General features: G+C 55.2%; 1 protein-coding gene across 4 annotated transcripts in view; it reads left to right on the top strand.

Annotated features, from left to right (window-relative positions):
* The first annotated feature begins 3,599 nt into the window (after positions 1–3,599).
* The window catches only part of RAB11FIP5 (RAB11 family interacting protein 5), a 46,921-nt gene continuing 26,419 nt past the window's right edge, over positions 3,600–24,101 (top strand). The window contains exons 1-2 of one of the 4 annotated variants that reach the window (XM_074865398.1): positions 3,600–4,109; positions 23,118–23,557. In XM_074865398.1, coding sequence (XP_074721499.1) covers positions 3,724–4,109; positions 23,118–23,557 — 826 coding nt within the window. In that variant the 5' untranslated portion in view covers positions 3,600–3,723. The remainder of the gene's footprint in view (positions 4,110–23,117; positions 23,558–24,101) is intronic. The other 3 variants (XM_074865399.1, XM_074865400.1, XM_074865401.1) reach the window with 3 other exon arrangements.

Genomic DNA, 24,101 nt, shown 5'->3' with positions numbered 1-24,101 from the left:
CCCGGCGCGGCCTCTTCGGCGTGACCTTGCTTGAGGGGCCAGGGAATGGGGGGTTTGGTGGCGCAGTGGAGTGATTAGGGTTTTTAGGAGAGGTTTTTAATTGCTTTTTAGGATTGGGGCCCCGTTGGGGACGCTGCTGTCCCCCCGCCTGGCCGCGGCGTGGGAAATGCTGCGGAATATTGAATATCGGAGCGGGTTGTGCCTGGCTCTGTGGCGGGAATAATCCTGGGGGAGGCCGGGAACGTGCCGCCGTGTGCTCACGGTCAAGGGCGAAGCCGCCTGCGAAGGGCTGGCGGTGCGGGGGGGCTCGGGGGGCAGCGGGGGCTCCAGCAGCGAGGGGTGTCATGCAGACACACGCATGTGCGTGGACACGCGTGAACGGGCACACGGCTGGTGCTTGCACGGGTGTGGGCATGCATGAACGGACAGACGTGGTCGCTCCTGCATGTGCATGGACGCATGTGCACGTGCTTGTATGTGCATGGACACGTGTGAACGGGCACACGCGCTTGTGCTTGTACAGGTATGGGCACATGTGCTCACGCTTGGCCGTGCGTGGACACACATGAATGGACACACGTGAACGGACACATGTGCTTGGGTTTGCTCATGGGTGTAAGTACGTGGATGTGCATGGACACAAGTGCATGGACACACGTGAACACACATGTGCTCACACTTGCATGTGCATGGACACACATTCTCACACTTGTCCATGCGGTCAAATGCCTGAACATGCATGGACATACGTGAGCAGACACACATGGTCATGCCTGAACATGCATGGACACACATGAATGGACACACATGCTCACACTTGTATGTGCATGGACGCACATGCTCACACTTGCATGTGCATGGGCACATGTTCTCATAGCTGCCCACGTGTGCAAGTGCATGGACATGCATGGACACACAGGCATGGACACACGTGAACAGACACACATGCTCACACTTGCATGTGCATGGACACACGTTCTCACACTTGTCCATGTGGGCAAGTGCCTGAACATGCATGGACACACATGAGCAAACACACATGGTCATGCCTGAACATGCATGGACACACACAAATGGACACACGTGCTCACACTTGCATGTGCGTGGACACACATTCTCACACCTGCCCATGTGTGCAAGTGCCTGAACATGCATGGACACACATGAGCAGACACGTGCTCATGCCTGAACATGCACGGACACATGTGAATGGACACAGATGCTCACGCTTGCCCATGTGTGCAAGTGCATGGACGTGCATGGACACACCTGAATGGACACACATGCATGGACACATGTGCTCACACTTGCATGTGTGTGGACACACATTCTCACGCTTGTCCATGCGTGCAAGTGCCTGAACATGCATGGACACATGTGAATGGACACATGCACTTGTGTTTGCCCATGTGTGCAAGTGCATGGACATGCAGGGACACACGTGAACGGACATACATGCTCGTGCTTGCACATGCATGGACACACATGAATGGACACAGGTGCTTGGGTTTGCCCATGTGTGCAAGTGCCTGAACATGCATGGACACACCTGAATGGACACATGTGCTCACGCTGGCACATGTGTGCAAGTGCATGGACATGCATGTACACACATGAGCAGACACACATGCTCTCGCTTGCATGTGCACGGACACTCGTGCTCGCGCTTGCCCATGTGTGCAAGTGCATGGACATGCATGGACACACCTGAATGGACACACGTGCTCGTGCTTGTACATGTACAGACACACATGAACGGACACACACACTCAGGCTTACACGTGCATGGACACACATGAATGGACACACGTGCTTGTGTTTGCCCACGGGTGCAAGCGCATGGACATGCATGAACACACATGCACAGGCACACATGGTCATGCTTGCACATGCATGGACATGAAGGGACACACGTGCTCGCACTTGCACGTGTATGGACACACATGAACGGACATGTATGCTTGTGCTTGCACGTGTATGAACACACATGAATGGACATACGTGCTCATGTTTGCATGTGCATAGACACACACATGCTTGTGCTTGCCCACACATGTAAGTGCATGGACATGCATGGACACACATGCTTGTGCTTGCACATTTCTAGACACACGTGAATGGACACATGTGCTTGTGTTGCACATGTATGGGCACACATGGACACACATGTTCATGCCTGCATATGTATGGACACATGTTCTCACACTTGCCTATGTGTGCAAGTGCATACACATGCATGGACAGACATGAACACACACGTGCTCATGCTTGTATGTGCATGCACACGCATGCATGGACAACATGTACATGCTTGTACATGGATGGACACATGCATGGACATGCATGCTTGCACTTGCTCATGTGTGGACACACATGAACAGACACACATGAACAGACACATATGCCTGCACTTGTGTGTGCATGGACACAGATGAATGGACACACATGGTCGTACTTGCACATGCATGGACACACATGCATGGACACATGTTCTCATGCTTGCCCATGTGTGCGAGTGCATGCACATGTATGGACACACGTGAATGGACACATGTGCTTGTGTTGCACATGTATGGACACACATGAACAGACACACATGCTCATGCTTGCATGTGCACAGACACACATGAACAGACACACATGCTTGCACTTGCATGTGCATAGACACAAATGAATGGACACACATGCTTGCACATGCATGGACACACACACATGGACACACGTGCTCATGCGTGAGTTGCATGTGCATGGACACACATGCACAGACACACATTCTCATGTTTGCCCATGTGTGCAAGCGCACACACGTGCATGGACACACCTGAAAGCACACGTGCTCGTGCTTGTACATGTATGGACACAGATGAACGGACACACATGAACACACATGAACAGACACACATGCTTGCACTTGCGTGTGCATAGACACAGATGAATGGACACACATGCTTCTACATGCATGGACACACATGCATGGACACACGTGCTCATGCTTGCACGTGCATGGACACACATGCACAGACACACGTTCTCACACTTGCCCATGTGTGCAAGTGCATGCACATGCATGGACACACCTGAAAGGACACACGTGATCGTGCTTGTACATGTACAGACACACATGAACGGACACACATGAACAGACACACGTGCTCGTGCTTGCATGTGCATGGACACACGTGCTCACAGTTGTCCATGTGTGCACATGCATGCACACACATGCACAGACACACGTCCTCCTGCTTGTACATGCATGGACACACGTGCACAGACACACGCAGGTGCCCGCACACGCTTGCACACGCATGTTCATACGTGCCCCGCGGGCTCTCGCCCGCACACCCGCCCGCCTTGGGGCAGAACAAGGGAAACGCCTCGAACGGCCGCGCCCGGCGGGGGCCGGGGGGGCTGCAGGGGCACACAGCCGCGTCCCCCCTCTATGCCGCCATATCGCGACACGCAGGGTGGCCCCTCGCGGCTTTGCGGTGGCCACAGCTCGCCCCGGGGCTGGTGGGCGTGGCCACGGGCGGGCGCGGGGGCGTGGCTTGGGGCGGGGCGAGCCGGGGGCGTGGCGCGGGGCGGGGCGGGGCGGCCGGCGGCGCTCGCGCTGCGGCCCGGCTGCGGCAGCGGCGGCGGAGCGAGGCCCGGCCCGGCCCGGCCCGGTCCGGTTCTGTCCGGTTCTGTCCGGCCCAGCCCGGCCCGGCGGCGCCTCAGCGTCCCGCCATGGCGCTGCTGCGGGCGGCCGCGCTTCCCGCTGAGGGCTCTCCGGCCTGGCTGCCCACCCACGTCCAGGTGACGGTGGTGCGGGCCCGCGGGCTGCGGTGCAAGGGCGGCGGCAAACCGGGCACCAGCGACGCTTACACCATCATCCAGCTGGGCCGCGAGAAGTACAGCACCTCGGTGGCCGAGAAGAGCACCGGCAGCCCCGAATGGCGGGAGGAGTGCGCCTTCGAGTTGCCTCCCGAGCTGGGTGCCCCGGCGGGCCCGGCCCGCGCTGGGCTGGTGCTCACCGTTATGCACCGGGCCTTGGTGGGCATGGACCGATTCCTGGGCCAGGCCGTGGTGCCCCTGGAGCCCGCCCTGCAGCAGGGCCGCGCGCCTGAGGAGCGGTGAGTGGGTCCCGCTGGCCTTCGCCTGACACCCATGGGGGTAGAGCAGGGGAGGCCTCTGGGATGGGCGTTGTGGGGTCCCTGTGAGCCCAAGGGTGGGCGTCACGGGGTCCCTGTGTGCCCCGGTAAGGGTGTCATGGGTCTGTGTGAGCCCCACGATGGGTGTCACGGGGTCCCAGTGTGCCCCAGGACGGGTGTCACAGCTCTGTGTGAGCCCAAGGGCGGGTGTCATGGGGTCTCTGTGTGCCCCAGGATGGGTGTCGTGGGTCTGTGTGAGCCCAAGGGTGGGTGTCATGGGGTCCCTGCGAGCGCAAAGGTGGGTGTCATGGGTCCCTGTGAGCCAAAGCGTGGGTGTCATGGGGTCCCAGTGTGCCCCAGGATGGGCGTCAGGGGGTCCCTGTATGCCCCAGGATGGGCGTGATGGGTCCCTGTATGCCCCAGGATGGGCGTGATGGGTCTCTGTGAGCCCAAGGGTGAGTGTTATGGTCACTGTGTACCCCTGTAAGGGTGTCATGGGGTGCCTGTGTGCCCCAGGGTGGTGTCATGGGTCTGTGTGAGCTCCAGAATGGGCGTCACAGGGTTCCTGTGTGCCCCAGTAAGGGTATCATGAGTCCCTGTATGCCCCAGGATGGGCGTCACAGGGTGCTTTTATGTCCCAGAATGGGCATCATGGGTCTGTGTGAGCCCCAGGATGGGTGTGAAGGGGTCCCTGTGTGCCCTGGTAAGGGTGTCACGGGGTCCCTCTGTGCCCCAGGATGGGTGTCAGGGGGTCCCTGTGTGCCCTGTTAAGTGTGTCACCGGTCTGTGTGAGCCCCAGGAAGAGCGTTGCAGGAGATAGGGTGTGGTCAGGTCCGTGCACACCACAGGAAAGGGCTTTGCAGGCCGTAGGGTGTCACAGGGTCCCTGCATGCCCCAAGAAGGGTGTCGCTGGTGACGAGGAATCGTGGGGACCACACGTACCCCAGGAAGGGCAGTGAGGGAGGTGGAGTGTGATGGGGTCTGTGGGCACCCCAGGGAGGGTGTCATGGGGGTCCAGACATGCCCCAGGAAGGGCTTGACAGGGGCCATGCGTGCACCAGGAAGGGTGTCACAGGGGATGGGGCATCCCAGGGTCCGTGGGTGCCCTGGGAAGGGTGTCATAGAGGACGGGGTGGCATGGGGTCCATGTATGACCCAGGAAGGGCGTTGCAGGATACAGGGTATCGCAGGGCCCATGGATGCTCCAGGAAGGGCATCACGGAGGGTGGGGCGTCACATGTGCTCCAGGAAGGGTGTTGTGAATGTTTGAGGGGGGTGTCTCAGGGTCCTTCTATCCCCCCCCCACCTCGGGAGGGACTTGTGGGGTACAAGGCATCGCAGGATCCTTCCTCCCCCTGGGCAGGGGGTCCCAGGGGACACAAGATGCCACCAGGTCCTTCTGCATCCTGGGAGGGTCCCCCCCTGGGGTCTGTCACTCTCGGGAAGCCGTGGCACAGATACCGGCGGTGGTTTGTCCTTACGATGGCTGCGGTGGCTTTCCAGCCCCCACACTGGCTCGGGGGGGGCTGTCGGCATGACCTGATTTGTCACAGTGCTGTTGCAGGAGGGTCCCCCCAGTTCGGGGAACCGAACCCCAGCCCTGCATTGCTTCCAGCATAAATCGCTGCATGTGTGGGATTTGCTGTTCTTCCTTCCCCCAGAAGGCTTTAAAACAATAATAATGTTTTCTAGCCTTTGCCAGGCAGAGAAATGCAAGAATGTGGATGAAATTCCTTTAGGGAAGAAGTTTTTTTTGAGCTTTGCTTCACGCAGACCCGGCTTGCTGGGTTGCTGCGCGCCTCCAGGAGCGTCCCCGCTGCTCACGGGCTCCCTGAACCCCAGGAATTAGTCTGGCTCGCTGCCCGAAGCTGCAGGCTTGGAGAGGAGCCTCCCTCGCCCTCCTACCCAGGGCATGGCCGGGGAGGCGGCGGCGGGAGCGCCGCGGCTTGGCAGACGGCGCAGTCTCGCTCCTAGAGAGCGGGATTAGCGTGAAAAGGGCTCGGAAAAACTTTTCCTGTGGAGAAACGCAGCGCGTTTGCATCTGCAGCCTGTGGAGACTCCTGCATGCCCTAAAATGGCAGCGTGGGCACAGAGGAGAAGTGACTAACCCCGGAGTTAGTGTCTGAGTGGTTCCCCTCCCGCCCCCCGGCGTTTTTATTTTGCTTTTATTAGCGCTGCCTGGAGAATGGGCGGCGTCGGAGGAGCTGGATCTGAATTCTTCGGGCCTAATTCAAACCAGCGTCGTGGGCAGACTTCAGAGCGAGCTGATCCGTGGCCTTTGGGGCGCGCCGGGAGAGACGTGTTGTTTTGGCGCGGGAGGATGTGAAATAACTCTCCGTCCTCGTTGCGGTTTGGGTAGCGAGCTTTGCACCGGGAGCCGGGATAGGAGCTGTGTCTCGAGGAAAGCCACGCTCCTCTTAGCAGAATTTTCAGAAGCTGTGCAAAGCAGGGGGAGCCTGTGACAGTCCCAAGAAGGTTTCAGGAGCCTGAGCCCGTGGTCTTGTCTCAAAGGTCTTGGTGTCAGGGACTGTTAATCCCACGGGTGCAATGTCCAACACGGCTGGACACCGTCCGTGCTGCCGGTCACCCCGGCGGTACCGTTGCTGCAGCCCAAGGAGGGGATCTGGGCTGGGAGGCAGGAGATCCCCCAAATTTTTGCTGTCTGTCTCCCTCCCTTCCTGTAGCTTCGCTTGCATAAGGAAAGTTAACTCCCCCTCGTGTTGTTGAGGATCGCAAGAGCTTTTAAGGCTCTTTATGTTCACTCATGGCCCCTAATGATGGAAGCGAGCACAGAAAATGTGACGGAGAGCTCTCACCCTGTGCCCCGAGCTCGCTTGAACCCCTGAGCTGGAAGGTGTCGAAGGTGTCTGGAGGGTGGTGGCAGGTCTGCAGTGTGCAAGGGGCTGCAATTGATTTTCAGGGGGTGTCCGGAGTGCTGGAGCTTGTCCAGCCGGGTGGGAGAAGGGTTGGGGGAAGCCCCGGGGGTTCTGGCTCTGCGAGCTGCCTCATCTTCCAGCCAACTTGTGACGTTTGGTTCAGCCCTACTGCAAACAACTTTGTTTAGGAGGAAATTTTAGTACCAGATTAAAAAATAGCAAAACAAACACAGGCTCCCCCCGCTCCGGGAGTGCACCGCAGAACATGCCCAGGCCTGGGCAGCGGAGATAACCACTGGCCCCCGCGTGAGGGATGTGTGAGTTGAGTCTGTGCCATATGCTGGTTTTTAGGACCCCACCTTTGGTCCTCGCTTCTGGGCACAAAACTGCTGCCAGTTGGAATGGGACCCCGCTTAAAAAATGGCCTTGATTGTCAGCATGTTGACCTTGCTCTCATTTTCCTGCTGATTTTTGTTGCACGGAAACTTTACCGGCTTTGATTTTTATACTTGTTTTCAGCTTGATGGAAAATGTTCTGTCAAACTTGGACTCTTCTCCAGGAACGAGCCCTCAGCTGGTGTCCGGGGGTGTTTATGAGCTGCGTGGTTCAGTCGAATGTCTCGGTGGTTTCGGTGTTTTGCCCGGGAGAAAAATCAACTCTTGGACTTGCGCAAGAGCAGCCTGAGAGCCCTCCTGGCCTTTTTGGGCATCCCAAGGCTTGTCCCACGCTCAGCCAGCCCCAAGGCCTGGGGTTGGGAAGCTAAGCAGCAGTGCCCAGCATCATTCCTCCCTTTCCATTTGAGCCATATAGTGCTTTTATTTTTCACCCGTGCCTTTTACTGCCCTGCTGAGCCCGACGTGTGTCTCCAGACGCGGTACCTTTCTGCATCCAAAAAACCCCTGTGCCCGTGGCCTTGCCTGGGCAGGATGCTCCTGGTCTTCACCTCTCCCTCCCGTGACCTGGTCCCTGCAGCTCTCTGTCCTGCCTCATTTTTTGGGAGCCCAAAGCCCAGCGCTGTCGGCAGGATGAGGCCGTGCAATAAAATATTTGCGTACTGGCTTGGTGACCATCACTGTATCCAACCGTAACGGTCTGCGGGTGGGCACAGGCTCACAGGGAGACGTCGTAGTTCAGCGGGGAAGCAGCAGCGTGGTCAGTCCCTCCAAAACGAGGGCTCAGCCCAGCAGAAAAAGGCTTTTTCTGTACTCACAAAGCAGCTATCGCTTCTGCTTCCTGACGTCCAGGAAATGCTGTTGCAGTCCCCTGCGGGGGCTTATCCTGCCTTCCCTGCCGCATAGCAGCGAGCTGGGGAGCGTTACCTCCGCGTCCATCCCCGACAACGCAGCATCTGGGGAGGGTGGAAATGCCTCCAGCTGCAGCATGATGAGAGCTTCAATTCAACATTTCCCCTTGGCCAAGGTGGTCCCTTGGGTGGGTGGCGTGGTGAGGGCTTGGCCTTTTGGGTTTTTCAGTGGGGGCTTGGCGTCAGGGAGGGCAGGAGGTGCATTGTAACGCTGCAGGGTTGGACCTTGGACCTCGCTGCGTGGAGGCCTGAAAGGGCCTTGATTTTGCTCCATGGGCTGTCAGGCTGATGGCGGTGAGGGATGGTGGACACCTGGAGTTTCCTAGGCTGGGCAAAGGAAAACCCTAATTGTCATTACCCTCTCTCTCCCCCTTTGAAATATCATTTTCATTTACTTTCTTTCCTTAAGACCTCACAGCCCCATGGCAAAGGGGAAAGGTTAAAGCCATGAGCCTTCCGGGGCAAAGCTCTGCTGGCCGTGCAAACACCAGGCTGCCAGAGCTCAAGCTTTGGAGACTAAAATTCAGGACTTTGCAGCACTGGGATCCTGTGGGTAAGGAGACAGTAAGTGTAGCAGAGGAGTCGTGAGTCCTGGCTCTGGTGTTCTCCTGCAGTGACTTGCAGTTGCTTGCTGGCTGCTGCCTTGGATGGGGAGCAACAACAGCGAGTGGCTTTTGGTGTCTATGCGACAGAGAACTTGTCTTGTGGAGTTGTTACCTGTGCAAAATTAGCCCAGCTCCAAATTCCCCAAAGCCCTCCCTGCTGCAGTTGCCTTTACTTGTTCCTGTCCCTCCCCTGCTGTTGAGGGGCTGGTTGCTTAGAGGGGTCTGGGCTTCTGTGCAGCTGCAGCATCTCCGCCCTGGCAGCAGGAATGAGACACTCTCCTTGTTCTCCATCAGCAAAGAAGCTACTCGGGGTACAAAACCTTTCCTTTGGGTGCTAAACTTTTCTAGCTGAAGTCCTTGAGGCCACCAGGGCTTCTCTCCTGCATGTCTTGATGGAGCTCGGTTCTGGGACAAGGATCAGTGGAAAAGGGACAAGGATTTCTTTGGGTTCGGGGGGGTGAAGGTGTTGTGGAGTCAGGCCAGGAGTGCTGGTGAAGCTGGTGGGGAGAAGGAGCTGGTGGGGAGAAGGAGCTGGTCAGCCCAGTCACTGCCTGCAGCTGTGGGGAGGGAGAAGCAGCACGGCTCTGGGGAAGGAACATGCTGAAATGGAGGTGGCTCAGGGGAACGTTGCTCTGAATTTGCTTTGGCCCCAGGGTGGTCGAGAAGCCCTCCGGAAGGTCACATCATTCCTGATGATGTGTGCTGCCCATCTGCTCATCAGCAAAGCAGTGGTGGGACCTCGGAGGGGCGAGAAGCACCCTCAGGGCCAAGGGATGGGCCCCGAGGGGACATGAGGAAAAAATGTTTCCCAGCAAGAGTGGTCAGAGAGTGGAATAGGCTGCCCAGGGAGGGGGTGGAGTCCCCATCCCTGGGTGTGTTTAAGGGCCGTTTGGATGAGCTGTGGGGGGATGTGGGGTAGGGGAGAACTTTGTAGAGTCAGGCTGAGGGTTGGACTCGGTGATCCCACGGGGCTTTTCCAGCCTGAAGGATTCTGTGATCTGTGATTCTGTGAATCCCTGCCGGGGCTCCCTCTCTGTCTGTTGGTCCCTTCCCAAGCCAAGTCCTGCGCCAGGTGCTTTTCCCTTCCCCTTGCTGGTTGTACCCATCACATCCCCTCCTCGCTGTGGTGAGAGCGGATGAGTAACGTGCTTTCCGTGGCACTGTGATGTTTCCCCCGGGCACAGACCCTCTCTCCAACCCCTCTGGGCCGCTGTCAGCCCATGGTGTGCTTGTGGCCGTCGCCCTCCCTTGTTAAATTAAAATCAGTGAAGAACATTAGCATCAGAGCACGCGCTGTGGCCTGCAGGCTCTTGGCTGTGGCTTCTCTCTCGGATGCGGTGGTTTGTGCTAGTTGTGGTTCCCACCGTGGCCTTGGCTCCTGGCTGCATCTCCTAGGGGAGATTTTCACACCCGGGCTCACTTTCTGCTCCTTATCAGTCATGAGCCGAGGCCAAATCGCTGTAGCCGTGTCCTCCACATGTCTGTCCTTAAGCCTAGGAGAGGAAGAGACCTTGCAGCAGGGCGGAGAGGAAATAGCTGATCGTTTCAGGATGGAAAGTTTTAATACAAGGGCAAACAGAGCCCTGTTCCCTGGGGGCTCTGATTGGAGGTGGCTGGTAAAACTCATGAAGGTCTTTGGGTGGCTGAGAACAGCAGCTGTGATGAAATCCTTGTTTTGAAGCTGAAAAAGCAGCTCTGAGGGGTTGTTGAGTCTCGGCCGAGCCAGGAAACGCCCTGCTGTGTTGAAACACTGCCGAGCAGGGGGAGGAGAGGGTTAGTCCTGCCAAAAATCAGGTCGAGATGCTCTCTGTGCTGCCGAAGGCGAGGGCTGGGCAGGAGGCAGGCAGGCCTTGGGATAGGGTCCTTGGCGGCCAGCTTGTCCCGGGCAAGCATTTGCCCAAGCTGGGAGCCCAGGGAAGAGCACCAAGGCGCTGCGGTGAGGTGATGCTGCTTACGAAATGGTGGCAGGGTGTAATTTTGCTTCTACCTGCCCAGTTAACCCCATTTGCACCCAGTTGCTAATGCTGGTTTAAGGGGTTTAAGGCCCTTGCTCTGTTCTCCTGCAGGAAGGATCTGCTTTTGTTGGTTTTTAAAAAATATTTGAGCAGTTTGATCCCAGCTTTGCAAGGCGGGCATGTTGGGGTTGGACTGTTGGTGGCCGAGAGCGCTGGCCCATCACTCTCCATCATCTTAAAAAACAAAAAGCTGCAGATTCAGGCTTCTTTCTCTGTTTCACACTGATTTTCAGAGCCCTAACTGCCTCCAGCTGTCTTTTTTCTTTAGCAGCTGCAGAAAAACCCACAGCCGGCTCTGAAAACACCTCGAACCTGTTGGTACAAAGCTCCGGACGCGGGTGGAGCTGGTGCTATTGCATGTACTGAGTTCAGCTGGTGCTCACCCCATGCTTCAGGAGCTTTACCACCTTGTGTCATCTTTCCAAGGTGACTCCTTCCCTTCCCTCTGGGGTCTGCCAAAATGTTTTTGGCCAGTCGTTCCTCTCCAGTGACCAGAAAGGCAGGGTGGGCTCAGCTCTCTGCTCCTCTTGCCCTGCAAGGGGCCGTGTTGTCGCGCTGGGCTGAGCTGAGCGTGTTGTCCACGCTGTGACTGTGGCCAGGGCAGAGTCTGGACCAGGTTATTCTGCCCATCCGCTGTGGTTGGCTCGTGACTGTGCTTATGTAGGTGTCCACATGAAGGAAGAACGGGCTCCTTGCCCCCAGAGACGTCGAAATCCTCTTGCTCTGGATGCTGCTCCGTTGCAGGCATGCTGGCATGGGTGGCTGCCTCCGTGGGGCTTTCTTGACAATTGGAGTCCAAAAAACCACCTTGCAGCCTGTCTGTATGCTGTCTGGTGAGTGAAAAAGGCTTTAAAACCTTTGCTCCCACCTCTCTTCCTACCCCGGAGCTTGTGCTTGGCAAAGGTGTGCGAATACCTGCCATGGGAATTTGCTCTCTTTGTCAGAAGGTTGGCTGGGGACTCAGGGTTTGGGTTTCCAGCGGGACGGTGGGGTTTGGGAGCTCCATCCTCAGAGCAGCATCCCACAACCACCCCAGCTCTGCGTTTCCAGCACATGGGTCTCTCTACTGGCAAGTCCACCGAGGGTAGAGGTGTGTGTAACAGAACAACCTGCTGCAGGCTTGAAGATTTGTTCCTTTTTCCCTTTTTCCCCCCTTTTTCACGTGCGTGACTCATGCCTGAGAGCGGGTTGCAGCATCTGTTGATGCAATGAATGAACAGTCGGTGCGTGACCTGTTGCCGAACCGGGTGTAGCTGGTATTTTAAGCTGTGTGAAGCCCCTGGGCTTGGTTTCCCCTCCGGAGGATGAGCGCTGCTGCGTTCCCAAGCCTTGCGTGGCCTCTAGGTACTAGGTTTTCCAAGCAAGCCCTGTCGTGATGCTCTTCCCATTTGGAAGTGAAAAAGGATTTACAGCAAAAACGTGTTTCTCCTGCCCATCCTGTGCATGTTGTGTGTTAAGTAGCTCCCCGGAAGCAAGTGCACCGGGGGAACCTGTGGAACAGCTCCTCAGTGTTGGTTGTGCTTTGCAATCCTGCAAAGTCAACTTGGGGCTTGGTTTTTTAACTTTTCTTTGTGCCCTTGGTTTCTCGTGCAGCAAGAAACCAGCGCTGCCTCCTCTCCCGTCCTCGCACAGGGGCCTCGTCCCTTAGTCTTGCTGGCCTGGCAGTTCAGGTCATTTGGTGACCACAAATGTGGTTTATTGGCTTGTTCACGACTCGGAGGATGCAAACCTTAGATGCTCTGGAGCGTAAGCAGATAAATATAGCTGAAGAGATCACTTTCTGTCTCCTGCTATTACTATCTCTTCTTCATTCATAAATGTTTCATGGTCCGTTTTCCAGCTCCTTAAATCTCCCTTCCTCTTCCTACCTGCCCATCCTGTGCTAGAGAGGGGAAAGCCACTGATCTTTGCGGCCTAAATTGATTTGTGATGAAGTTACCCGCTCTTGCTGTCATGCCAGCACTGTCCTGGTGGTTGATAGCTCTTCTCAGCCCCTGGTGTCTACCCTGCTCCTGAAACCATCCCTCTCCAGGCTGTCACACAGATTTGGGGGCAGTGGGGTGGCTGGGCAACCATCCTCTGTCTCCTCTGAGCCAAGAAAACAGCCTGTGCAGGGGCTCTGCAGGTCTGGGCCATCCCAGTCCCCCCATAGCCAAGGGGAGGTGCCAGGCACCAGGGCCCTGTGGGGCACCGTTCCAGCTGGGATGCAGGAGTGAGGATGCTCAGGACCTTAACGGGGTGGACCCAGGGCACGGAGCACTGAGGTGCTGCAGGATACGTGCCTGGAGCACAGCCTGGGTGTTGTTCAGGGGTGCCAGTGAGCTGCAGACACGAGCAAGGCTGTTTTGGTTTTTTTTTTCCCCTGGTTTTCACAGAATCATCTAAGTTGGAAAAGCCCTTGAAGCTCCTCCAGTCCAACCATGAACCTCACCCTGACCGTTCTCAACTCCACCAGATCCCTCAGCGCTGGGTCAACCCGACTCTTCAACCCCTCCAGGGATGGGGACTCCCCCCCTGCCCTGGGCAGCCCATTCCAACGCCCAACAACCCCTTCTGCAAAGAAATCCTTCCTAAGAGCCAGTCTGACCCTGCCCTGGCGCAGCTTGAGGCCATTCCCTCTTGTCCTGGCGCTTGTTACTTGATTATTGTTACTTTCATCGTGCCTTGCAAGTTTGCAGGCTATTCCCTGTGATCGAGACCCAGTGGAGTGACAAAATCTCTGTTCCTGGCCTGTGAGCTGTGGGACGAGCCCTTCAGCAGGGCACAGGTACGGCACAGCACGGACGGACGGCTTCTCTGTCCCGGTGCGGGTGCAAGTCAGTGGCGGGATTTTCTCCTCCAGGTTTCCAGTTGTCCTGTGCTCCTGCATCGATCCTGGCAACAGAAAATGTAACACATCTGTGGAGCACCAGTGCTGGGTCCATAGCTGCAGCCTCTTGCACCCCTCTCTGCCCACAGCTCCTGCTCTTTGTTTCCGAGATCCCCTTTAGCCTCTTGAGCAGCTGAGTTGGTCGTGCGAAACCTGGGTTGAGTTGCTTCGTTAGCAGTGAGCTGAATTATCTAACGAGCTGGGGGGGGGTTGGTTTGTTCAAGCTTGTTTTCGAGCACTTCTCAGAGGAACACTTGGAGAGATGAGCTTCTTCCCACCTCAGCTGCTTGAGTCCTTTCTTCCCCATCCGCGGGGGAATCAGCCTGTGTTTATTTTCCATCTGTGCTTTTAGCAGCTTACAGGGATCACCTTGCAAAATAGGCCATCCAAAACCGACACGAAAATGAACCTACGCTGCAGAAAAACTTCCCAGCACCGGCGGGGGAAGCTGCGTCAAAAACACAAAGCCAGACAAAAAAGCACGAAACTCCCCAGGGTTGGGTTGTTTTCCACCCTACGCTTCCCTTCTCGGGTAGGTGAGCTTCCTCTTGGCCCGATGCGATGTGCGTGTTTCCGCAGCGCTGCTTCAGCTCTTGGCTCACCAAAATTTGCTGCCCACGCTGTGCCCATCGAGGAGGGGTCGTGCCAGGAGGAGCGATGCCCTTTCTGCCAACATACGTGTTTTCCCTGGATTGCCTTTTCTGCGCTCTGTCCTGCTCTGTCACTGTAGGGACCTGAGTAGTCTTTAATTAAAGACTTGAGGCTCTTCTCCTAAGCCAGGCTGACCTTGTTGCAGGGATGAATCAGCAGTAAATGAGAGGCTGGTGCGGTCAGGGAAGAGGCATTGACTCCGCGTTGGGCTGTCTCTGCTCCATTAGGCAGCTCAGGTGGCTGAGTTGTGTGGGGCAGGAGCATTTCTGCTCAGTTTGAGGCAAACCTCGACCTCCTTGACAACGCTGAGTGGTTTTGGGAGGCTTTTGGGAAGCACCTGATGGCTGAAGCACTCTAGAAATGCTCCAGCTGTGCGTCCTTCCCCCTCTGCATCCACGAACACCACGAGTCGCTAAGGGACTGAACCACCCAAGGAAGCTCTCGAACTCCGTACTAGGAAGGCACTGGGACCAGTGTGAGGGCGAAACTGGAGAACCATTGCTGAAGGTACCCAGGGTGCGTGGGCAGGTTTGTTGGGGCGAGGTTGGTCCAGCTGAGCTGGAGGGTGGATAGGGATCCCTTGGGGACCCCAACTGTGGGAGAGCAAAGCTGGTTCTCCTTGGAAGGACCCCTGTTCTTCTTGAAAAGGAACCCATGCCCTCCCCGGAAGCAGGGCAGGATGGTGCCCCGATGGTGCACGTGGCATCTCTGAGAGCCCTGTTGCGTGCGCTGCCCTGCTTGCCTGCTCCCGTCCCAGTGTCGCTGGGTTTTCTCCCCTGTGTGATGTTGCACACGACTGTAGTGATCCCAAAGCGAGGAAATGAGCTTGGATCACCCCAGGGCTTCAGGATGCTGACCCGCCACGCTGCTGATGGGGTAGGAGCTTCAGCTTTGTCCTTGCTTTTGTGCTGAAGGAGTTGCTTGATCAGGAGGGGGATGTGGAAGGGTCAAGGTAACAAAGCCCCAGATCATGGTCAGCGTTTCTGTTAAGGGTTGTGGCTCTGTGTCCTCCTGATCAGTCCAGCAGCTTGTCTTCCCGTCCTGGGAGGTGCTGGGGCAGCCCGCGCAGACCTGCTGTCTCATAAACCCAAACAAGTTTGCTCAACAACGAGGAGAAAATACTGCCCAAGCATTTTCCCCCTGTAGCTCAGTTTCTAGGAGCAGGGGCTCCCCGTGCCCCCCATAAACAGTCACCTGCAGCCCAAAGGAGGACAAAGAGCAGAGGAGGGGGGACGGCGCGAACCAGGCGCTGACCCTGAGCAAATCCATCCTGTCAGCATCCTGTGCTTTCTCTCCTTAACAAACAGCTCCTGCGCTTGTGTTCCCATGGCGGGGTGGTTTTTCCCTTTGCTCAGCACTAGCTGGCTTTCCGGTATGGGATGCTGCTGGAGGATGAGGGAAAACACGTGGTTTTTTGGGGGCCTGGAGATACAGCAGCGCTTTGTGTTCTGCTCCCCGTGCCTCCCTTGCTTCTCCAATTGATCCTGGCAACAGAAAATGTAAAAATAGACACCGGGTGCTTTCTGCCTTTCCTCCCAAACCTGCCTTTTGGCAGCCGTGCTCTGTGGCTTGCTGTTTTCCGTGGAGGCGAGTGGGAGGAGAGAGGAGCCTTTGCACAGGAAAGGGTTTTACTGAAACTGGAGACAGTTCGGATGTGCTGATTAAATGCCGTGACCTAAATGAGTGTGCACAGCCACGTAGGGGGGCTGGGGAGCCCTCCACCATACGCCAGCGCTCGCAAGCAGCGTTAGGGCGGCGGGATGTGAGCTTGCAAACCCCCAGAGTGCCTCTGGCTTCCCAGGAGCTGCCCAAGAGCTCACAGGGGCCTCCAGCTTCTTCCCCTTTCTGGGGTGGCTGCGAGGAGTTTTCTGTTTGAGGTTTCCTCTCCCGTCTGTGCTGGGGTGGCTTGCTGCTTCCTTCCCCCTGCAGAGATCCCCAGGGCTGGGGTGACTGCCTGCCCCTGCCACGGCAGCTGTGGATGGCAGATCCTGGGGTGACGCTGGGAGAAGCCCTTTGGAGGGGTGTGCACCCACAGAATCCCAGAATCCTCTTGGTTGGAAAAGCCCTTGAAGCTCCTCCAGTCCAACCATGAACCTCACCCTGACCGTTCTCAACTCCACCAGATCCCTCAGCGCTGGGTCAACCCGACTCTTCAACCCCTCCAGGGATGGGGACTCCCCCCTGCCCTGGGCAGCCCATTCCAACGCCCAACAACCCCTTCTGCAAAGAAATCCTTCCTAAGAGCCAGTCTGACCCTGCCCTGGCGCAGCTTGAGGCCATTCCCTCTTGTCCTGCTGCTGGTTCCTTGGCTCAAGAGACTCATCCCCCCTCTCTGCACCCTCCTTTCAGGCAGTTGTAGAGGGCCATGAGGTCTCCCCTCAGCGTCCTCTTCTCCAGACTAAACCCCCCCAGTTCCCTCAGCCGCTCCCCATCACACCTGTGCTCCAGACCCTGCACCAGCTCCGTTGCCCTTCTCTGGACACGCTCGAGTCATTCAATGGCCTTTTTGGAGTGAGGGGCCCAAAACTGAACCCAGTCATCGAGGGGCGGCCTCACCGGTGCCAAGTCCAGGGGTAAGATCATTCTGTGTGATTCTCTGGAGGTGTCTCTGAGCGAGCTCAGCTCTCCGGGCAGCCAGGGCCAAGGTGTCTCAGTGGGAGCATCACCTGGCAGTGCAGGCGGGCAGTAGCTGACGGGTGGAAAGGAGCAGCTCTCCACAGAGCAGAAGGGTGTTGGGATGGGATCAGCAGGCTGGGAAGCAGCAGGTTTCATCCTGGGGTCCATGTTCAGGGGGAGACCCGTTTGCAGTTGCAGGGAGCAAGGGAAGGAGCACAGACTCGGGCACCAAGCACGTCTCCTTAGCTAGGAGCAATCCTGCTCCCGATCTCTGCAAGCTCTGGCACCGGGACAAGACAGCCTGTTTAATGGTTTTTTAATTAGCAAAGTCTGTGTCAGGCTGTGGCCCCTCCAAACCTTGCTAAAAGCAGCCTTTGGGAGTAGGTGGCCAGAGATGGGTGGCTTGTCCTGGATGTCCTGTGTGGTGAGGAGCTGAACCCAAGCTGGTGGCACCTTCCTCAAGAGGAGCTTCCAAAACACCTCCAAGGAGCAGGTCCTGGCAGTCCTGGGTGCCTGGTGCTGGATGTGTGTCCTGATCTAATCTCCCAGGAGTGAGATTAAGACACAAACAAGGTCAAATGCCGTACACCCAAACCAGTTTTTATTATTAAAAGTGAAGAAGGGTAGCGATAGGACAGAATGGAAGGAAAAGACAGAAATCAAGCAAGCATCCAGAATAGAGTTGCAAGAATAGTCACCACCATGGATCCAGCAGCGTCCCGTTGGTCCTCAGTCTTCAGTTCTTTGGTGGTGGGTGCATACACAGCAAAGTTCTCTTTTGCCTTTTAAGCTCATCTTATCAGCTGATTTGCATATTAGACAAAGAGAGGCAGGTATTCCATGAACTCATTTCCATGAGCAGTTGGATTGGTGGTTGTGCTCGCCCTGCCCACCTTCGTTTTTGCCTCAGTTCCCACAGATCTGCTGACTTCATGCTTCTTGAGAAATCATCCAGCTTCTGGGGCAAAAATCAGTTCTTATCCCCTCCTCACTGGTGAAGTCGCAAAGTCCTTTGCAAGGCATACATGGCATCTGGCGTACACAATAGAACCACAAAGTATCAGGCTCTATGGAGCCAGTGATCAGTGGTCCTTGTGCTTGATGGGAAACATTTGGTTTCACTCAGTCCACGTTTCCCTCTTTTTGAGGCTTATCTAAGGAGTTTGTCATATCCTTCCATACGCTCCTGCTTCTTGGGTGACATTCCTTAGACTAATTACAAAGGCCACAGCTGGTCCTTGATGAACGTTCGAGGTATTACTGACACCACCCCGTGACTCAAAGCACACAGACAACCAGGCTTTGAGACAATCATTAGATGTTTCAGTCTCTCACAACGTGCTCGGTGCATCTTCCTCAATCTCCACACGTTCCTCAGTGCCGCACCTCTTCCATAGTCGGATGAATAGAACCCAGTTAAATTCAGAGTGATTGCTCTGAGCCTGAGCTGCGAAGCCCACAGCTGCTATTTCAAACCTGGAAAGGGTTTTGTATGGGCAGAAGATTGGTTGTTTTTCCAGGTGTGTCATCTAGTCCCATAAAAGAGATTGTGTCCCCCTCTGAGACTTGAGCTCGAGTCACCCCAATCCAGAAACCCCCCACCCAGGGCAGAATTCCCTCTGAGGGCAGCTCATGGAAGACATGTGGGTAACCGAGGGGTGTGGGATGGGGTTAATAGCAAAAAGATGCTGCTGGAGTTTGTGTTTAGCTGGGCTGGGACTTAAAACCCGCCCCAGCCCCGCTGTCCTGCTGCATCCTGGCCGAGGCAGTGTTTGCACCTCCTGTTTCCACTGGAACTGATTCATAAAAAAGAAAAACCCAACATGGAACAACTTAATCCTCCCAAACACTCATCTTGTGCCATAAACTTAGAGCTCAGCCTAAAAATAGCTCTGTTCCCTGTTTGAGGTGTAGTCCCGACTGCTGATTAGGTCTTGGGAACCAAAAATAGCTCCTTAATCCAGTGCCAGCATAAGCAGAGGTTTTCCCTTGAACGGACACTTTTTGAAGCAGATCAGGTTTTAAGTCTTGTTCTTTCAAAGGCTCCGTCTCTGAGCACCCAGATTAATTTTAATGACAACAATATTATAAGTGATGGGACGGGAAGTGCTGGGAGCGTATCTGTGTGAGCTGAGCCAGTGCAGAGCTCTTACGGGCTGTTACATCTCATCGTCCTCAGAAGCTCATGCCTTTCCTTCTGTTAATCCACCCAGATTTTCTCTCGATTTTTTTTTTTTCCACAGGATGACGTAAGATATAAAAACCACTTGCAAGATTTTTTTTTTTTTTTTTTTTGCTGCTAAATGATTCAGCCCCCAAATCTCTCCTCTCCCAGCTGGCAGGCTGCTGCAGCCCTTCCCCCTTGAACTTCTTCCAGGCCTTGCATCAAACTGAACAACGTAATATTTGATGTGCTGTGGCCGCAGCCTGTTTCAAGCAGCCTTTTCCTCATTGCTCCTACGGGAAGTGTCCGCCTGACTTGCTGCTCCTGCTCCCTCGTTGCTCCCTGGCAGTGGATCAGCCTGTTCTGGTGGCTGTTTGCCACCACTGGCTTGCTGTAAGGGGTTAATGCTGCTTTTTTCCTTTTTTTTTTTTTTTTTTTCCCCCCCCCACGCCTGGATATTTTCAAGCTTGAAGCCTGGCTACTGAAAATTTTGCAGTGAGCATTGTATGGGGGTGGGACAAGAGAGTGGTAGGAATAGAAATGGGTTCACTGGGGATTTAATCCCCAGTGGGTGCCCAGCAGAGTCCTGGCGCTGTCCCTCCTGCATCCTGGGGACACCTGAGTTGTGTGCTGAAGGACCCGGGTGCCTCTAGCTGTGCACTCGTGTTATTTATCCAGGCATCCCAGCAGGGAATTGGGGGTGTTGTGCCCCCTTCCCGAGGCACAGTGTAGGCTCCCCAGGCTTTCCAGCTCCTCCCTTTGTCCACGATGCGATAACTTCCCCAGCCATAATTCAGAAACTTCTGGAGGACACAATTCAAGTTTCTTCCTCGCCCTGGTGATTTCAGCGTGGTCACACCCATCTCCATCCCTTCACATTTTCTTTCCCTTTTTTTTTTGTCTTTTCAGTGACTTCACTTTTCATATGGATGTAAAACACCGCTGGGATTTTTATTTTCTGGGAAATCATTGGGAAATTGTTAACCCACATCTAGAAATATCTTCCACTTCCCGTTGCTACGTGTTTTGCCTATGAAGCATGTCACAGAGAAATAGGGTCTGATTTCCTTGCGCCTTGTTAAGGGGAATTTTAATACTTTGATCCGGGAGGGATCAGAGCTGCCGGGGCAGTGGCTGTGCTGGACACCTGCTCATGCCACCACTGGAAACGGCGCCTGGGACCGGGACAGAAAGACGAGGCATCTCGTGGGAGGAGGAGGGAGTGAAGGACCGCTGGGTCGGCAGCGGTTTTGGGGAAGAAACAGTTCCCTCATGGCCTGTGCTTTGTGCTGCCCCGTCTGAACGTGGTGCCATGGTGAAATGGAGAATTAAAAGGTGCCCACTGGGCATCTCTTGCTTTTGGCTCTCCCTCCTCTCCCATTGTGAACCAGGGGTTGCTCCGTGCCCTGCTGTCTCATCCATCTTGCCTGGCTGGCCAAGAAGGCCAATGGCATCCTGGCTTGTATCAGCACTAGCGTGGCCAGCAGGGACAGGGAAGGGATCTTACCCCTGTGCTCGGCACTGGTGAGGCCGCCCCTCGATGAGTGGGTTCAGTTTTGGGCCCCTCACTCCAAAAAGGCCATTGAATGACTCGAGCGTGTCCAGAGAAGGGCAACGGAGCTGGTGCAGGGTCTGGAGCACAGGTGTGATGGGGAGCGGCTGAGGGAACTGGGGGGGTTTAGTGTGGAGAAGAGGAGGCTGAGGGGAGACCTCATGGCCCTCTGCAACTGCCTGAAAGGAGGGTGCAGAGAGGGGGGAGGAGTCTCTTGAGCCAAGGAACCAGCGGCAGGACAAGAGGGAATGGCCTCAAGCTGCGCCAGGGCAGGGTCAGACTGGCTCTTAGGAAGGATTTCTTTGCAGAAGGGGTTGTTGGGCGTTGGAATGGGCTGCCCAGGGCAGGGGGGGAGTCCCCATCCCTGGAGGGGTTGAAGAGTCGGGTTGACCCAGCACTGAGGGATCTGGTGGAGTTGGGAACGGTCAGGGTGAGGTTCATGGTTGGACTGGAGGATCTTCAAGGTCTTTTCCAACCTTGATGATTCTGGGATTCTGTGATCCCATGTGGTGGGATACGAGGAGGGGAAATCTTCTGAATTCCCCGAGAGCCTGCATGCCGATTGAAGAGCCAGTCAAGTCACCACAAGGACTCCAAGGAACAATTGTGCTGGTGACTTTATTAACTGACTATTTTAGTGAGTAAATGGCAACAGTCAACTGATAAACGTCCTGAGAACGAATAAAGGCACTTTGGAGATGAGACTATTTTCCTAATAACCGGTCACTGATCACCCGATTGCAATTCAACTCCTACAAAGCTTATACACATGAATATATGTAAGAAAGAGAGAGAGCAGAAAGAGGAAGGAGAAGAGAGAAGGAGGGGATAGGAAAAGGGGAAATCACCATCCTTGGATCCCGTGTTGTCACAGAGTAGCCAGTGTGGTCTTTTAGGTGGTGGGTTGACAAAGACACACATGGGGTGTTGCCTTTATATAGTCTTATGCCTGCGCAGTAGGTTGTTCCAGAAGGTTCTCATTTTCTCTGGCTTGTACCTGCACAGAGAGGCAAGTTCTCTCTCTGGGCAACAACAGAGGAGGGAGGGGGAGAGAAACGGTCCACCACCCCCTCTCTGCAGAGCTCACTCCACTTCCCCCTCCCCAGGGCATCCCCCTCGAGTTGTCTGAGACATCCTCTTTACCAACAGTTTCTTGTTTATGAACAGTTTGTGGCACCTGCCAGTGTTCAGGCTGTTCCCTGCGCAAGGTTTGGGCCCTAACTGGAGGTTGGGAGGTTTTTTTTCCCTTGTGCAGTGAATGTTTTGGAGGCATTTCCCATGCTCCTTCTATCTCTGTGTGCAAAGCTACGGAGCAAAGTCTGCGTTAGGGGTTGTGTCTGGGGCAGGGCAGCAGGGAGCATTCTCCAGTAACCTCCTGCAGAGGCAGGTGAGGCCTTTGTGCTGGTGTTTACAGCCAATATCTCGTTTGGGAGCTCTCAGCAGCCCTCACGGCGTGGTGCTGGGCTTTGGCAACTGGCACGAGGGGTGTTAAAGTCAAGTCCTTTTTTTCTCCTCAGCTCAAGCTGCTGGCTGCCTCCAATTTTAGACATTTCAGCAGAATTAAGGGATTTAGAGGAGGGGAAGGTGATGGATTTACAGGTGTGCTGTGTCCTCCACCATCACATCAGGTCATCGCAGATCCCAGAGCTGTACTGCAGGCTGGAATGCAGATATTTCCCCAAAATCCAGTAACCTGGGTAAGGTGGGGTTGGGTTAGATAGGGTAGGTGCTGCATGGCAGCTTCTCCTGCCCATAAAGAGCTCCCGGGATGCAGCATCCTCTAAAGGCTTGATGCAAGGACACTTCTAGGCAAACTTCAGCATCTTTATTTAGGGTGAGGCACAGAAGGACTGACATAAATTTATTTTAATGAATGTTGTTGAGTGCCTTTGCCATTACGGTACTGTCTCTGACTTGAAAGGATTTGTTCTGAGTCACTGGCTCTTGAATATTTAAAACGCAAGCACAAAGCACCGTCTTTTTTTAAACACGGGCTCAGAGCAACGTATCAACTGACCGTACAAAAATTCGGCCACCAGTAACTTTCCCCTGAAACAAACGGCGGTATCTGATGCCGGGGTGAGCGAGATGGCATTTGCCAGGTTATTTACTGGGAGGGCAGTATTTAAAATTTAGTATTTAGTATTAGGACAAGGCTGGAGACACAGCTCTTACAAAGCCGCTGCGGTTCAGGGAGGGGTCTGCTCTCTGACTCAGGTCTTTGGTGACTTCTGGGGCACTTGTGCCAGCTCCCACCCATCCTCCCCAAGGTCTTCCTGGCTCGTGGCTCTTGGAAATGACGGAGAGGCCTTTCCTTTTCTTTTCTCTCTGGCTCCAGGTGGTACAAGCTCCATTCCAAGGCTGGGAAGAAGGAGAAGGAGCGTGGTGAGATCCTGGTGAGCATCCAGTTCACACGCAACAACCTCACGGCCAGCATGTTCGACCTGTCCATGAAGGATAAGCCGCGGTCGCCCTTCGGCAAGCTGAAGGACAAGGTGAAAGGCAAGAAGAAATACGACTTGGAGTCGGCCTCTGCCATCATCCCCAGCAGCATGGGTGCCCTCGACATGGAGGATGACTATGACATCGGAGGCAAGAAGTCCAAAGTCAAGGGCTTCTTCTTGAAGAACAAGCTGCGCAAGTCGTCCCTGACGCAGTCCAACACCTCCCTGGGATCTGACAGTACCATCTCTTCTGCCAGCCTGAGCTTGGCCGCAAATGTTCCTGAGGTAACCAAATCCCCGAGCAGACACAGCAGTCTGTCCACGGAGCGCTCTGGTAAGAGGATAACAGTTTTAATTCCTCCCCCCCCCTCCTTTTTTTTTTCCCCTTTATAAGGGACTGTTGAGGTTTTCCTGCAAATCTGTTAACTAATTGCTTACCTAAGAAGCAGCATCCTGCACAAACCCGCCGAGACCTTCTGTGTGCTGGCAGTAACGTGCTTGCCAGAACGAGGAGAGACATCTTAACATTTTATTTTTTATGCTGAGCCTGCATACGAACAGCCTGACTTACGCTGACGCCGTGTGTGCTCCCTGCAGCGCACCACGAGCTCACAGGCTCCGCGGGCTCCTTAGGACCATTTCTTTGCCCCCGAAAAGCAGGTCGCTAACACTGATTTGTAGCAGTAAAGACCCTGGGAAAAACTGGGCGACACAGAGCACGTTGCTGCTGCCTGATTGTCTAACGAGACGCCTCCAGCTTGGAGGCAAAGCTGAAACAGTGGCCGGTTCCTGGTGATTAAAACAATCTGAACTCTTGGTGCTCAGAGAGCGGCGATTTGCAAACAAAAAAGGCCCTTGTAGTGAATTAATTCTCGCTG

The sequence above is a fragment of the Strix uralensis genome, chromosome 4 (genome assembly GCF_047716275.1).
Source record: "Strix uralensis isolate ZFMK-TIS-50842 chromosome 4, bStrUra1, whole genome shotgun sequence".
Classification (NCBI taxonomy): Eukaryota; Metazoa; Chordata; class Aves; order Strigiformes; family Strigidae; genus Strix; species Strix uralensis.
Note: the sequence above shows the minus strand (reverse complement) of the source record. Positions and strands in the feature narration are given on the sequence as shown.